This window comes from Oncorhynchus nerka, linkage group LG1, assembly GCF_034236695.1.
Source record: "Oncorhynchus nerka isolate Pitt River linkage group LG1, Oner_Uvic_2.0, whole genome shotgun sequence".
Classification (NCBI taxonomy): domain Eukaryota; kingdom Metazoa; phylum Chordata; class Actinopteri; order Salmoniformes; family Salmonidae; genus Oncorhynchus; species Oncorhynchus nerka.
The window spans coordinates 52,001,875-52,015,665 of record NC_088396.1 but is presented as its reverse complement, the minus strand read 5'-3'; the positions used below and the strand labels follow the sequence as shown (position 1 = coordinate 52,015,665).

Sequence of the window (13,791 nt, the reverse complement as noted above, 5' to 3'; positions counted from 1 at the left end):
TGTTATAACACATTGAACCACATACTGTTATACCATGTTGAACCACATACTGTTATACCATGTTGATACTGAACCACATACTGTTACACCATATTGAACCACATACTGTTATACCATGTTGATATTGAACCACATACTGTTATACCATGTTGATATTGAACCACATACTGTTATACCATGTTGATACTGAACCACATACTGTTATACCATGTTGATACTGAACCACATACTGTTATACCATATTGAACCACATACTGTTATACCATACTGAACCACATACTGTTATACCATATTCATATTGAACCGCATACTGTTATACCATATTGAACCGCATACTGTTATACCATATTCATATTGAACCACATACTGTTATACCATATTGAACCACATACTGTTATACCATATTCATATTGAACCGCATACTGTTATACCATGTTGAACCACATACTGTTATACCATATTGAACCACATACTGTTATACCATATTGAACCGCATACTGTTATACCATATTGAACCGCATACTGTTATACCATATTGAACCACATACTGTTATACCATATTGAACCACATACTGTTATACCATATTGAACCACATACTGTTATACCATATTCATATTGAACCACATACTGTTATACCATATTGAACCGCATACTGTTATACCATATTGAACCGCATACTGTTATACCATATTGAACCGCATACTGTTATGCCATATTCATATTGAACCACATACTGTTATACCATACTGAACCACATACTGTTATACCATATTGAACCACATACTGTTATACCATATTGAACCACATACTGTTATACCATATTCATATTGAACCGCATACTGTTATACCATATTGAACCACATACTGTTATACCATGTTGAACCACATACTGTTATACCATATTGAACCACATACTGTTATACCATATTCATATTGAACCGCATACTGTTATACCATATTGAACCGCATACTGTTATACCATATTGAACCGCATACTGTTATACCATATTGAACCGCATACTGTTATACCATGTTGAACCGCATACTGTTATACTATATTGAACCGCATACTGCTATACCATATTGAACCGCATACTGCTATACCATGTTGAACCACATACTTTTATACCATGTTGAACCACATACTGTTATACCATGTTGAACCGCATACTGTTATACCATATTGAACCGCATACTGTTATACCATATTGAACCGCATACTGTTATACCATATTCATATTGAACCGCATACTGTTATACCATATTCATATTGAACCGCATACTGTTATACCATATTGAACCACATACTGTTATACCATGTTGAACCACATACTGTTATACCATATTGAACCACATACTGTTATACCATATTCATATTGAACCACATACTGTTATACCATATTGAACCACATACTGTTATACCATATTCATATTGAACCACATACTGTTATACCATATTCATATTGAACCACATACTGTTATACCATGTTGAACCACATACTGTTATACCATGTTGAACCACATACTGTTATACCACATTGAACCACATACTGTTATACGATGTTGAACCACATACTGTTATACCATGTTGAACCACATACTGTTATACCATATTGAACCGCATACTGTTATACCATATTGAACCGCATACTGTTATACCATATTCATAATGAACCGCATACTGTTATACCATATTCATAATGAACCACATACTGTTATACCATATTGAACCACATACTGTTATACCATATTGAACCACATACTGTTATACCATATTGAACCACGTGCTTTTATACCATATTGAACCACATACTGTTACACCATATTGAACCAACACGTGTCTGATTAGGAATCACATCAGCTCTCGTCATCACATTTATATCTGGAACATTCCTAATTCGATGCCGAAACATGGCCCAGGCTATCCCATCGGGCTGAACAACGCCTCTTATCTGTGACTGTATTCATGATGCACCACTTCCTCTTATCTGTGACTGTATTCATGATGCACCACTTCCTCTTATCTGTTACTGTATTCATGATGCAGCACTTCCTCTTATCTGTAACTGTATTCATGATGCAGCACTTCCTCTTATCTGTGACTCTATTCATGATGCAGCACTTCCTCTTGTCTGTGACTGTATTCATGATGCACCACTTCCTCTTATCTGTGACTGTATTCATGATGCAGCACTTCCTCTTATCTGTGACTGTATTCATGATGCAGCACTTCCTCTTATCTGTGACTGTATTCATGATGCACCACTTCCTCTTATCTGTGACTGTATTCATGATGCAGCACTTCCTCTTATCTGTGACTGTATTCATGATGCAGCACTTCCTCTTATCTGTGACTGTATACATGATGCACCACTTCCTCTTATCTGTGACTGTATTCATGATGCAGCACTTCCTCTTGTCTGTGACTGTATTCATGATGCAGCGCTTCCTCTTATCTGTGACTGTATTCATGATGCAGCACTCCCTCTTATCTGTGACTGTATTCATGATGCAGCACTCCCTCTTATCTGTGACTGTATTCATGATGCAGCACTTCCTCTTATCTGTGACTGTATTCATGATGCAGCACTTCCTCTTATCTGTGACTGTATCCATGATGCAGCGCTTCCTCTTATCTGTGACTGTATTCATGATGCAGCACTTCCTCTTATCTGTGACTGTATTCATGATGCAGCACTTCCTCTTATCTGTGACTGTATACATGATGCACCACTTCCTCTTATCTGTGACTGTATTCATGATGCAGCACTTCCTCTTATCTGTGACTGTATTCATGATGCACCACTTCCTCTTATCTGTGACTGTATTCATGACGCAGCACTTCCTCTTATCTGTGACTGTATTTATGTTGCAGCACTTCCTCTTATCTGTGACTGTATTCATGATGCACCACTTCCTCTTATCTGTGACTGTATTCATGATGCAGCACTTCCTCTTATCTGTGACTGTATCCATGATTCAGCACTTCCTCTTATCTGTGACTGTATTCATGATGCAGCACTTCCTCTTATCTGTAACTGTATTCATGATGCAGCACTTCCTCTTATATGTGACTGTATTCATGATGCAGCACTTCCTCTTATCTGTGACTGTATTCATGATGCAGCACTTCCTCTTATCTGTGACTGTATTCATGATGCAGCACTTCCTCTTATCTGTGACTGTATTCATGGTTCCAGCACTTCCTCTTATCTGTGACTGTATTCATGATGCAGCACTTCCTCTTATCTGTGACTGTATTGATGATGCAGCACTTCCTCTTATCTGTGACTGTATACATGATGCAGCGCTTCCTCTTATCTGTGACTGTATTCATGATGCACCACTTCCTCTTATCTGTGACTGTAGTCATGATGCAGCACTTCCTCTTATCTGTGACTGTATACATGATGCACCACTTCCTCTTATCTGTGACTGTATTCATGATGCAGCACTTCCTCAACCATATATGTATGTTTGGTGGGACATTGATAGAATATTCTCCTAACACTCAGAAAACTGGACACGTGAATGTTCTTGTAACGTTCCCATGAAACGTGTCTAGGACATTTAATATCTTAAGTTCTGAGAACATAGCAACCACATTCTTGGTAAGTTCTATTTGACCTTAAGGGAATGGTCTCTGGGAAACATTCCTTGCACATCACAGGAACATTCCTATGAGACTCTAAAGGGAATGTTCTCTAAAGTTGTGGGAACGTTTGTTGTTAGCTGGGCAGTCACTCCTGCAAGCCAGTGTCATGATCTCACAGACTACCATTCACTTGTCAGCCTAAGAGCTGCATTGACCACAGCTATATTCAGGCAGTCAAAGCATTACTGCATTGACAACAGCTATATTCAGGCAGTCAAAGTATTACTGCATTGACAACAGCTATATTTATTTAGGCAGTCAAAGCATTACTGCATTGACCACAGCTATATTCAGGCAGTCAAATCATTACTGCATTGACCACAGCTATATTCAGGCAGTCAAATCATTACTGCATTGACCACAGCTATATTCAGGCAGTCAAAGCATTACTGCATTGACAACAGCTATATTCAGGCAGTCAAAGTATTACTGCATTGACAACAGCTATATTCAGGCAGTCAAAGCATTACTGCATTGACAACAGCTATATTCAGGCAGTCAAAGTATTACTGCATTGACAACAGCCACAGTTAGGCAGTCAAAGTATTACTGCATTGACAACAGCTACAGTTAGGCAGTCAAAGCATTACTGCATTGACAACAGCTATATTCAGGCAGTCAAAGTATTACTGCATTGACAACAGCCACAGTTAGGCAGTCAAAGTATTACTGCATTGACAACAGCTACAGTTAGGCAGTCAAAGTATTACTGCATTGACAACAGCTATATTCAGGCAGTCAAAGCATTACTGCATTGACAACAGCTATATTCAGGCAGTCAAAGCATTACTGCATGGACAACAGCTATATTCAGGCAGTCAAAGGATTACTGCATTGACCACAGCTATATTCAGGCAGTCAAAGCATTACTGCATTGACAACAGCTATATTCAGGCAGTCAAAGCATTACTGCATTGACAACAGCTATATTCAGGCAGTCAAAGCATTACTGCATTGACCACAGCTATATTCAGGCAGTCAAAGCATTACTGCATTGACAACAGCCACAGTTAGGCAGTCAAAGTATTACTGCATTGACAACAGCCACAGTTAGGCAGTCAACGTATTACTGCATTGACAACAGCTATATTCAGGCAGTCAAAGTATTACTGCATTGACAACAGCTATAGTTAGGCAGTCAAAGTATTACTGCATTGACAACAGCCACAGTTTAGGCAGTCAAAGTATTACTGCATTGACAACAGCCACAGTTAGGCAGTCAAAGCATCACCACAAATTCCCTGAATCACTACATGCCTCATCTCAGAGAAGAGCCACACAGAGCACAGCGTGTCTGATAATACCCTGGAATAACAGACCTGCTCAGTAAATATATAGAATTACACATCACTTACCTTGCCAGTAGAAACTACCAGGGCCTCCAACAACCACCCTGTTATTCTGTTGGAGAGAGAGAGAGAGAGAGAGAGAGACAGAAAGAGAGAGAAAGAAAAAAAAGAACAAATCGAAAAAGATAAAATAAAGAAAAACAAATATAAAAAGGAAGAAAGAAAGAGAGAGAAATAAGTTTATTATGTTATTCTGAAAGAAGAAACCAAGACAATAAGATCTGAAATGGAATCCAAGCATCGGAGAGCAATACTTTATAAAACTGTTTTTAAGTGATTTATTTATTGTATGGAACACTGCGAAGTACGCACCTTGACAAAGAGGACACACAAAACACAATACGCACCTTGACAAAGAGGACACACAAAACACAATACGCACCTTGGCAAAGAGGACACACAAAACACAATACGCACCTTGGCAAAGAGGACACAAAACACAACACGCACCTTGGCAAAGAGGACACAAAACACAACACGCACCTTGACAAAGAGGACACAAAACACAACACGCACCTTGGCAAAGAGGACACACAAAACACAACACGCACCTTGACAAAGAGGACACACAAAACACAACACGCACCTTGACAAAGAGGACACACAAAACACAACACGCACCTTGGCAAAGAGGACACACAAAACACAACACGCACCTTGGCAAAGAGGACACACAAAACACAATACGCACCTTGGCAAAGAGGACACACAAAACACAATACGCACCTTGGCAAAGAGGACACACAAAACACAATACGCACCTTGGCAAAGAGGACACACAAAACACAATACGCACCTTGGCAAAGAGGACACACAAAACACAATACGCACCTTGGCAAAGAGGACACACAAAACACAACACGCACCTTGGCAAAGAGGACACAAAACACAACACGCACCTTGACAAAGAGGACACACAAAACACAATACGCACCTTGACAAAGTCAATACTGAATCCAGCCTGACAGAAGCCTTGTCCCTCTGGAGAGTTGGCTTCTGTTCAGAGTAACACAAACACAGAAGGATTTGATCATCTCTCAATGGTAGACCAGGTGAGGTTATCTCAATCTGCAGTTATTGATATAAACAGATATAGAGCCAGTTTCCCAGATCTAATCCCAGACTACAATACACTTTTTAATGAAGAATCTCTAGGCTTAAAATTGCTGGATCGAGAAAAAACATCACAATTTTCTCAGTCACTTACTAGATCGACAAGGAGAGTACTCCACAACTTCCTGTCCTTTCTTCAGGAAACACGTTCCAACAGGCTCTCTCTCTGACACGCTGTACGTACTCCACTGGTAGAGAGGAGCACAGGCCTGAGAGAGAGAGACACACAACACCTCATGAGTACAGTCAACGACAGCAAGGCCACGCAACAGGCACAGAGACTCGATAGAGAAAATGGGTCTTCTCTCGTTACAGACTGTTCGCTAGCTGGCGCACGCAAGATTTGGTTCTGGATTCCAAGATAAGGACATGACACTCACCAGGATGTGTTCACCATCTGATCATAAGGTTCTGAGATAAGGACGTGACACTCACCCGGATGTGTTCACCATCTGATCATAAGGTTCTGAGATAAGGACGTGACACTCACCCGGATGTGTTCACCATCTGATCATAAGGTTCTGAGACAAGGACGTGACACTCACCAGGATGTGTTCACCATCTGATCATAAGGTTCCTAGATAAGGACGTGACACTCACCAGGATGTGTTCACCATCTGATCATAAGGTTCTGAGACAAGGACATGACACTCACCAGGATGTGTTCACCATCTGATCATAAGGTTCTGAGACAAGGACATGACACTCACCAGGATGTGTTCACCATCTGATCATAAGGTTCTGAGATAAGGACGTGACACTCACCAGGATGTGTTCACCATCTGATCATAAGGTTCTGAGATAAGGACGTGACACTCACCAGGATGTGTTCACCATCTGATCATAAGGTTCTGAGATAAGGACGTGACACTCACCAGGATGTGTTCACCATCTGATCATCTGATAAGGACGTGACACTCACCAGGATTCACCATCTGATCATAAGGTTCTGAGATAAGGACGTGACACTCACCAGGATGTGTTCACCATCTGATCATAAGGTTCTGAGATAAGGACGTGACACTCACCAGGATGTGTTCACCATCTGATCATAAGGTTCTGAGATAAGGACGTGACACTCACCAGGATGTGTTCACCATCTGATCATAAGGTTCTGAGATAAGGACGTGACACTCACCAGGATGTGTTCACCATCTGATCATAAGGTTCTGAGATAAGGACGTGACACTCACCAGGATGTGTTCACCATCTGATCATAAGGTTCTGAGATAAGGACGTGACACTCACCAGGATGTGTTCACCATCTGATCATAAGGTTCTGAGATAAGGACGTGACACTCACCAGGATGTGTTCACCATCTGATCATAAGGTTCTGAGATAAGGACGTGACACTCACCAGGATGTGTTCACCATCTGATCATAAGGTTCTGAGATAAGGACGTGACACTCACCAGGATGTGTTCACCATCTGATCATAAGGTTCTGAGATAAGGACGTGACACTCACCAGGATGTGTTCACCATCTGATCTGATTCTGAGATAGGTTCTGAGATCAAGGTTCTGAGTGACACTCACCAGGATGTGTTCACCATCTGATCATAAGGTTCTGAGATAAGGACGTGACACTCACCAGGATGTGTTCACCATCTGATCATAAGGTTCTGAGATAAGGACGTGACACTCACCAGGATGTGTTCACCATCTGATCATAAGGTTCTGAGATAAGGACGTGACACTCACCAGGATGTGTTCACCATCTGATCATAAGGTTCTGAGATAAGGACGTGACACTCACCAGGATGTGTTCACCATCTGATCATAAGGTTCTGAGATAAGGACGTGACACTCACCAGGATGTGTTCACCATCTGATCATAAGGTTCTGAGATAAGGACGTGACACTCACCAGGATGTGTTCACCATCTGATCTGATTCACCATCTGATCATAGATAGGTTCTGAGATCATAAGGTTCTGAGATAAGGGCGTGACACTCACCAGGATGTGTTCACCATCTGATCATAAGGTTCTGAGATAAGGGCGTGACACTCACCAGGATGTGTTCACCATCTGATCATAAGGTTCTGAGATAAGGACGTGACACTCACCAGGATGTGTTCACCATCTGATCATAAGGTTCTGAGATAAGGGCGTGACACTCACCAGGATGTGTTCACCATCTGATCATAAGGTTCTGAGATAAGGTTCTGAGATAAGGACGTGACACTCACCCGGATGTGTTCACCATCTGATCATAAGGTTCTGAGATAAGGACGTGACACTCACCCGATGTGTTCACCATCTGATCATAAGGTTCTGAGATAAGGACGTGACACTCACCCGATGTGTTCACCATCTGATCATAAGGTTCTGAGATAAGGACGTGACACTCACCAGGATGTGTTCACCATCTGATCATAAGGTTCTGAGATAAGGACGTGACACTCACCAGGATGTGTTCACCATCTGATCATAAGGTTCTGAGATAAGGACGTGACACTCACCAGGATGTGTTCACCATCTGATCATAAGGTTCTGAGATAAGGACGTGACACTCACCAGGATGTGTTCACCATCTGATCATAAGGTTCTGAGATAAGGACGTGACACTCACCAGGATGTGTTCACCATCTGATCATAAGGTTCTGAGATAAGGACGTGACACTCACCAGGATGTGTTCACCATCTGATCATAAGGTTCTGAGATAAGGACGTGACACTCACCAGGATGTGTTCACCATCTGATCATAAGGTTCTGAGATAAGGATGTGTTCACCATCTGATCATAAGGTTCTGACACTCACCAGGATGTGTTCACCATCTGATCATAAGGTTCTGAGATAAGGACGTGACACTCACCAGGATGTGTTCACCATCTGATCATAAGGTTCTGAGATAAGGACGTGACACTCACCAGGATGTGTTCACCATCTGATCATAAGGTTCTGAGATAAGGACGTGACACTCACCAGGATGTGTTCACCATCTGATCATAAGGTTCTGAGATAAGGGACGTGACACTCACCAGGATGTGTTCACCATCTGATCATAAGGTTCTGAGATAAGGACGTGACACTCACCAGGATGTGTTCACCATCTGATCATAAGGTTCTGAGATAAGGACGTGACACTCACCAGGATGTGTTCACCATCTGATCATAAGGTTCTGAGATAAGGACGTGACACTCACCAGGATGTGTTCACCATCTGATCATAAGGTTCTGAGATAAGGACGTGACACTCACCAGGATGTGTTCACCATCTGATCATAAGGTTCTGAGATAAGGACGTGACACTCACCAGGATGTGTTCACCATCTGATCATAAGGTTCTGAGATAAGGACGTGACACTCACCAGGATGTGTTCACCATCTGATCATAAGGTTCTGAGATAAGGACGTGACACTCACCAGGATGTGTTCACCATCTGATCATAAGGTTCTGAGATAAGGACGTGACACTCACCAGGATGTGTTCACCATCTGATCATAAGGTTCTGAGATAAGGACGTGACACTCACCAGGATGTGTTCACCATCTGATCATAAGGTTCTGAGATAAGGACGTGACACTCACCAGGATGTGTTCACCATCTGATCATAAGGTTCTGAGATAAGGACGTGACACTCACCAGGATGTGTTCACCATCTGATCATAAGGTTCTGAGATAAGGACGTGACACTCACCAGGATGTGTTCACCATCTGATCATAAGGTTCTGAGATAAGGACGTGACACTCACCAGGATGTGTTCACCATCTGATCATAAGGTTCTGAGATAAGGACGTGACACTCACCAGGATGTGTTCACCATCTGATCATAAGGTTCTGAGATAAGGACGTGACACTCACCAGGATGTGTTCACCATCTGATCATAAGGTTCTGAGATAAGGACGTGACACTCACCAGGATGTGTTCACCATCTGATCATAAGGTTCTGAGATAAGGACGTGACACTCACCAGGATGTGTTCACCATCTGATCATAAGGTTCTGAGATAAGGACGTGACACTCACCAGGATGTGTTCACCATCTGATCATAAGGTTCTGAGATAAGGACGTGACACTCACCAGGATGTGTTCACCATCTGATCATAAGGTTCTGAGATAAGGACGTGACACTCACCAGGATGTGTTCACCATCTGATCATAAGGTTCACCGTTCTGAGATAAGGACGTGACACTCACCAGGATGTGTTCACCATCTGATCATAAGGTTCTGAGATAAGGACGTGACACTCACCAGGATGTGTTCACCATCTGATCATAAGGTTCTGAGATAAGGACGTGACACTCACCAGGATGTGTTCACCATCTGATCATAAGGTTCTGAGATAAGGACGTGACACTCACCAGGATGTGTTCACCATCTGATCATAAGGTTCTGAGATAAGGACGTGACACTCACCAGGATGTGTTCACCATCTGATCATAAGGTTCTGAGATAAGGACGTGACACTCACCAGGATGTGTTCACCATCTGATCATAAGGTTCTGAGATAAGGACGTGACACTCACCAGGATGTGTTCACCATCTGATCATAAGGTTCTGAGACAAGGACGTGACACTCACCAGGATGTGTTCACCATCTGATCATAAGGTTCTGAGATAAGGACGTGACACTCACCAGGATGTGTTCACCATCTGATCATAAGGTTCTGAGATAAGGACGTGACACTCACCAGGATGTGTTCACCATCTGATCATAAGGTTCTGAGATAAGGACGTGACACTCACCAGGATGTGTTCACCATCTGATCATAAGGTTCTGAGATAAGGACGTGACACTCACCAGGATGTGTTCACCATCTGATCATAAGGTTCTGAGATAAGGACGTGACACTCACCAGGATGTGTTCACCATCTGATCATAAGGTTCTGAGATCAGGACGTGACACTCACCAGGATGTGTTCACCATCTGATCATAAGGTTCTGAGATAAGGATGTGACACTCACCAGTATAATATAATAATATATAATATTATATATAATTTTATATATATATATAATATTATATATAATAATATTATATAATATTATTATAATATACAAACAATACAAAAACAACCATTTGTTAGAGCAGCGTTTCCCAAAATCGGTCCTGCCATAGAATTTAATTATAATTTCTGTACCATAAGCTGCCTCTAACGTCATTTTAGAGAAATTGAAAGTTAACCAACCCGGCCTCACAACCACAAACACCACGCCAGCCCAGGACCTCCACATCCAGCTTCATCACCTGCCGGATCGTCTGAGACCAGCCACCCGGACAGCGGATGAAACTGAGGCATATTTCTGTCTGTAATAAAGCCCTTTTGTGGAGGAAAACCACTACAACACCACTCCAGCCGAAGGTTGGCATTGCGCATGGTGATCTTAAGCTTGTGTGAAGCTGCTCGGCCATGGAAACCCATTTCATGAAGCCCCCGAGTAACAGTTCTTAGTAAGTTCGGTAGTCAGTGTTACAACTGAGGATAGACGATTTTTACTCGCTTCAGCACTCGCAGGTCCCATTCTGTGACCTTCTGTGGCCTACCACTTCGCGACTGAGCCGTTGTTGCTCCTAGACGCTTCCACTTCACATTAACAGCACTTACAGTTGACCAGGGCAGCTCTAGCAGGGCAGAAATGTGATGAACTGACTTGTTGGAAAGGTGGCATCCTATGACGGTGCCACGTTGAAAGTCACTGAGCTCTTCAGTAAGGCCCTTCTACTGCCAAAGTTTGTCTATTGCATGGCTGTGTGCTCAATTGCATTCACAAGTTAGCAACGAGTGTGGCTGAAATACCCAAATCCACGAATTTGAAGAGGTGTTTACATACTGTACTTTTGTATGTGTGTGTGTGTAATGTTGGGTTGAAGCTACGGACCCTGATGCTTGGCTCTCTCATTCATCCCGGGCTTTTGGGAGGGAAGGTGGACAATGAGCCTGTTGTAGAGGATGTAAGCAATGTTCTCGATAGCTGGGATAAGTTCTTTCCGCCACTGCCACACAGCTTCAGAGAAATCCTTGTTGAGGAAGATGTTGGTTCCTGTCAAATTCTTGGCTCTCTCCAGAACAGCCATCTTGTCCTTAAACCTCAGGAAGTTGACTACTATCGGCTTGGGTCTGTCACCTGGACTAGTGACGGGTTTTCCAGACCTGTGGGCGCGCTCCACCTGAATCTTCCTCTGCAGTTTTTCAGTGATAATTTTTCTTACTTTCTCGTCATACTCTGTCCAGTTCTCATGAGATGGTATTCCTCCTGGATCGTCCCCCTAGATCCGGGTTTCCCTCACTTTGGTTCACGTTGTAGTTTTTTGCCCCCTAGGACTACACAGCTGTTTCAAAATAACCAACTCATCATCAAGCTATGATGATTTGAAATCAGCTGTGTAGTGCTAGGGGGCACAAAACTAAAACGTGCACCCAGGAGGGGCCCCAGGAAACCTGGATCTAGATAGTCTGTTTTCCCAGTCATTTGTAATACTGATTCACAGACAGTACTGATGTCATCTCACGTGGACTTCTAGTTTGTTTCCCTCTCGTCACGTCTCCCTGGGAGAACTGCAAACTGCTATTAAGGTCTTGGACCTTAGTTGAATCAATCAGTATTTGGACAAATCTCTTGAAAATATGTTCCTGTTGTTGTAACAACTGCTAGTAAAACCCTTTTAGTGTTTTAAAAGATCCTTCACCTGTGATAGAGAAACACTGTCCTCGCCATAACTCCCACCTTTGGATTGGGATGCCAGGGTATCAGTGTAGGCTGATGCTGATACGCCACGCATTTCCAGGTAGCAGGGCAGATTTAAACATCAACAAACAGCAGGGATTTAGACAATCTGCGTTTCCAGCCACAAGGGATAACCGCACCGCGGGCTGTGTTCAAGCTGTCAAGGAAAAATTGCTAGTTTGATAGCTAGGTAACAGCTACGCTAGCTGCTACGCCAAGCAGCTCTTAAAACGTTTTGTTAGCAAGATCCCTGGATAGATATCCACGTCGCGGGATCCAAATTCAAAACGGTAAGTAAGCAAACCTTTTCAATTATAACTCTTTTTCAGAGACTTTTAAAACAACGAAAAAGGGCTCTGCATCATTCAACACGTCATCGAACCATAAGGACATGAGGGCCCTTTCTCCCCCTATTGTGTTATTGACTGTACTCTTGTTTATTCCATGTGTAACTCTGTTTGTGTTGCACTGCTTTGCTTTATCTTAGTCCAGGTCGCAGTTGTAAATGAGAACTTGTTCTCAACTGGCCTACCTGGTTAAATAAAAGGTGAAATAAAAATAAAAAATGTTTTAAAAATGACACTCACCAGGATGTGTTCACCATGTGACCGTACCGTGGCTCCAAACCACTGGTTGGACTTAAATTCCATCTGGAGCCCCTCGTTATTCTTACGATCATCTGTGAGGGAGAAATCATTGTGGTTTTAATGAAGAAACACCATCACTTTAAGGAGTTTCTGCATGAAAGAACCTCTACTCTGTGTTGTTTTCATAACGGCACACCTAACAAAATATATATATTTTTAAATGTGCCCCCGTTAAACAAGCATTTATTCTTGTCAAGTCAAGGTACTCCGTTCCCTGTTTCAGTCCCTTTTCTAACATTTGCTGCCTAATGAACATGACCCAGTGTAGGCTGAAAAGCCAACGTATCTCCACCTCCTGTCAAAAGGACCAACAACATGTACAACCGGTAAAGTAAGAGTATGTTATTC

General features: G+C 42.4%; 1 protein-coding gene across 1 annotated transcript in view; it reads right to left on the bottom strand.

Annotated features, from left to right (window-relative positions):
* Positions 1–13,791, bottom strand: part of LOC115120142 (integrin alpha-V-like) — a 106,810-nt gene that overhangs the window by 69,108 nt on the left and 23,911 nt on the right. Inside the window, 4 exon segments of the mRNA XM_065019604.1 lie at positions 5,012–5,057; positions 5,940–6,001; positions 6,213–6,327; positions 13,384–13,475. Of these exon segments, the coding sequence (XP_064875676.1) occupies positions 5,012–5,057; positions 5,940–6,001; positions 6,213–6,327; positions 13,384–13,475 (315 nt within the window).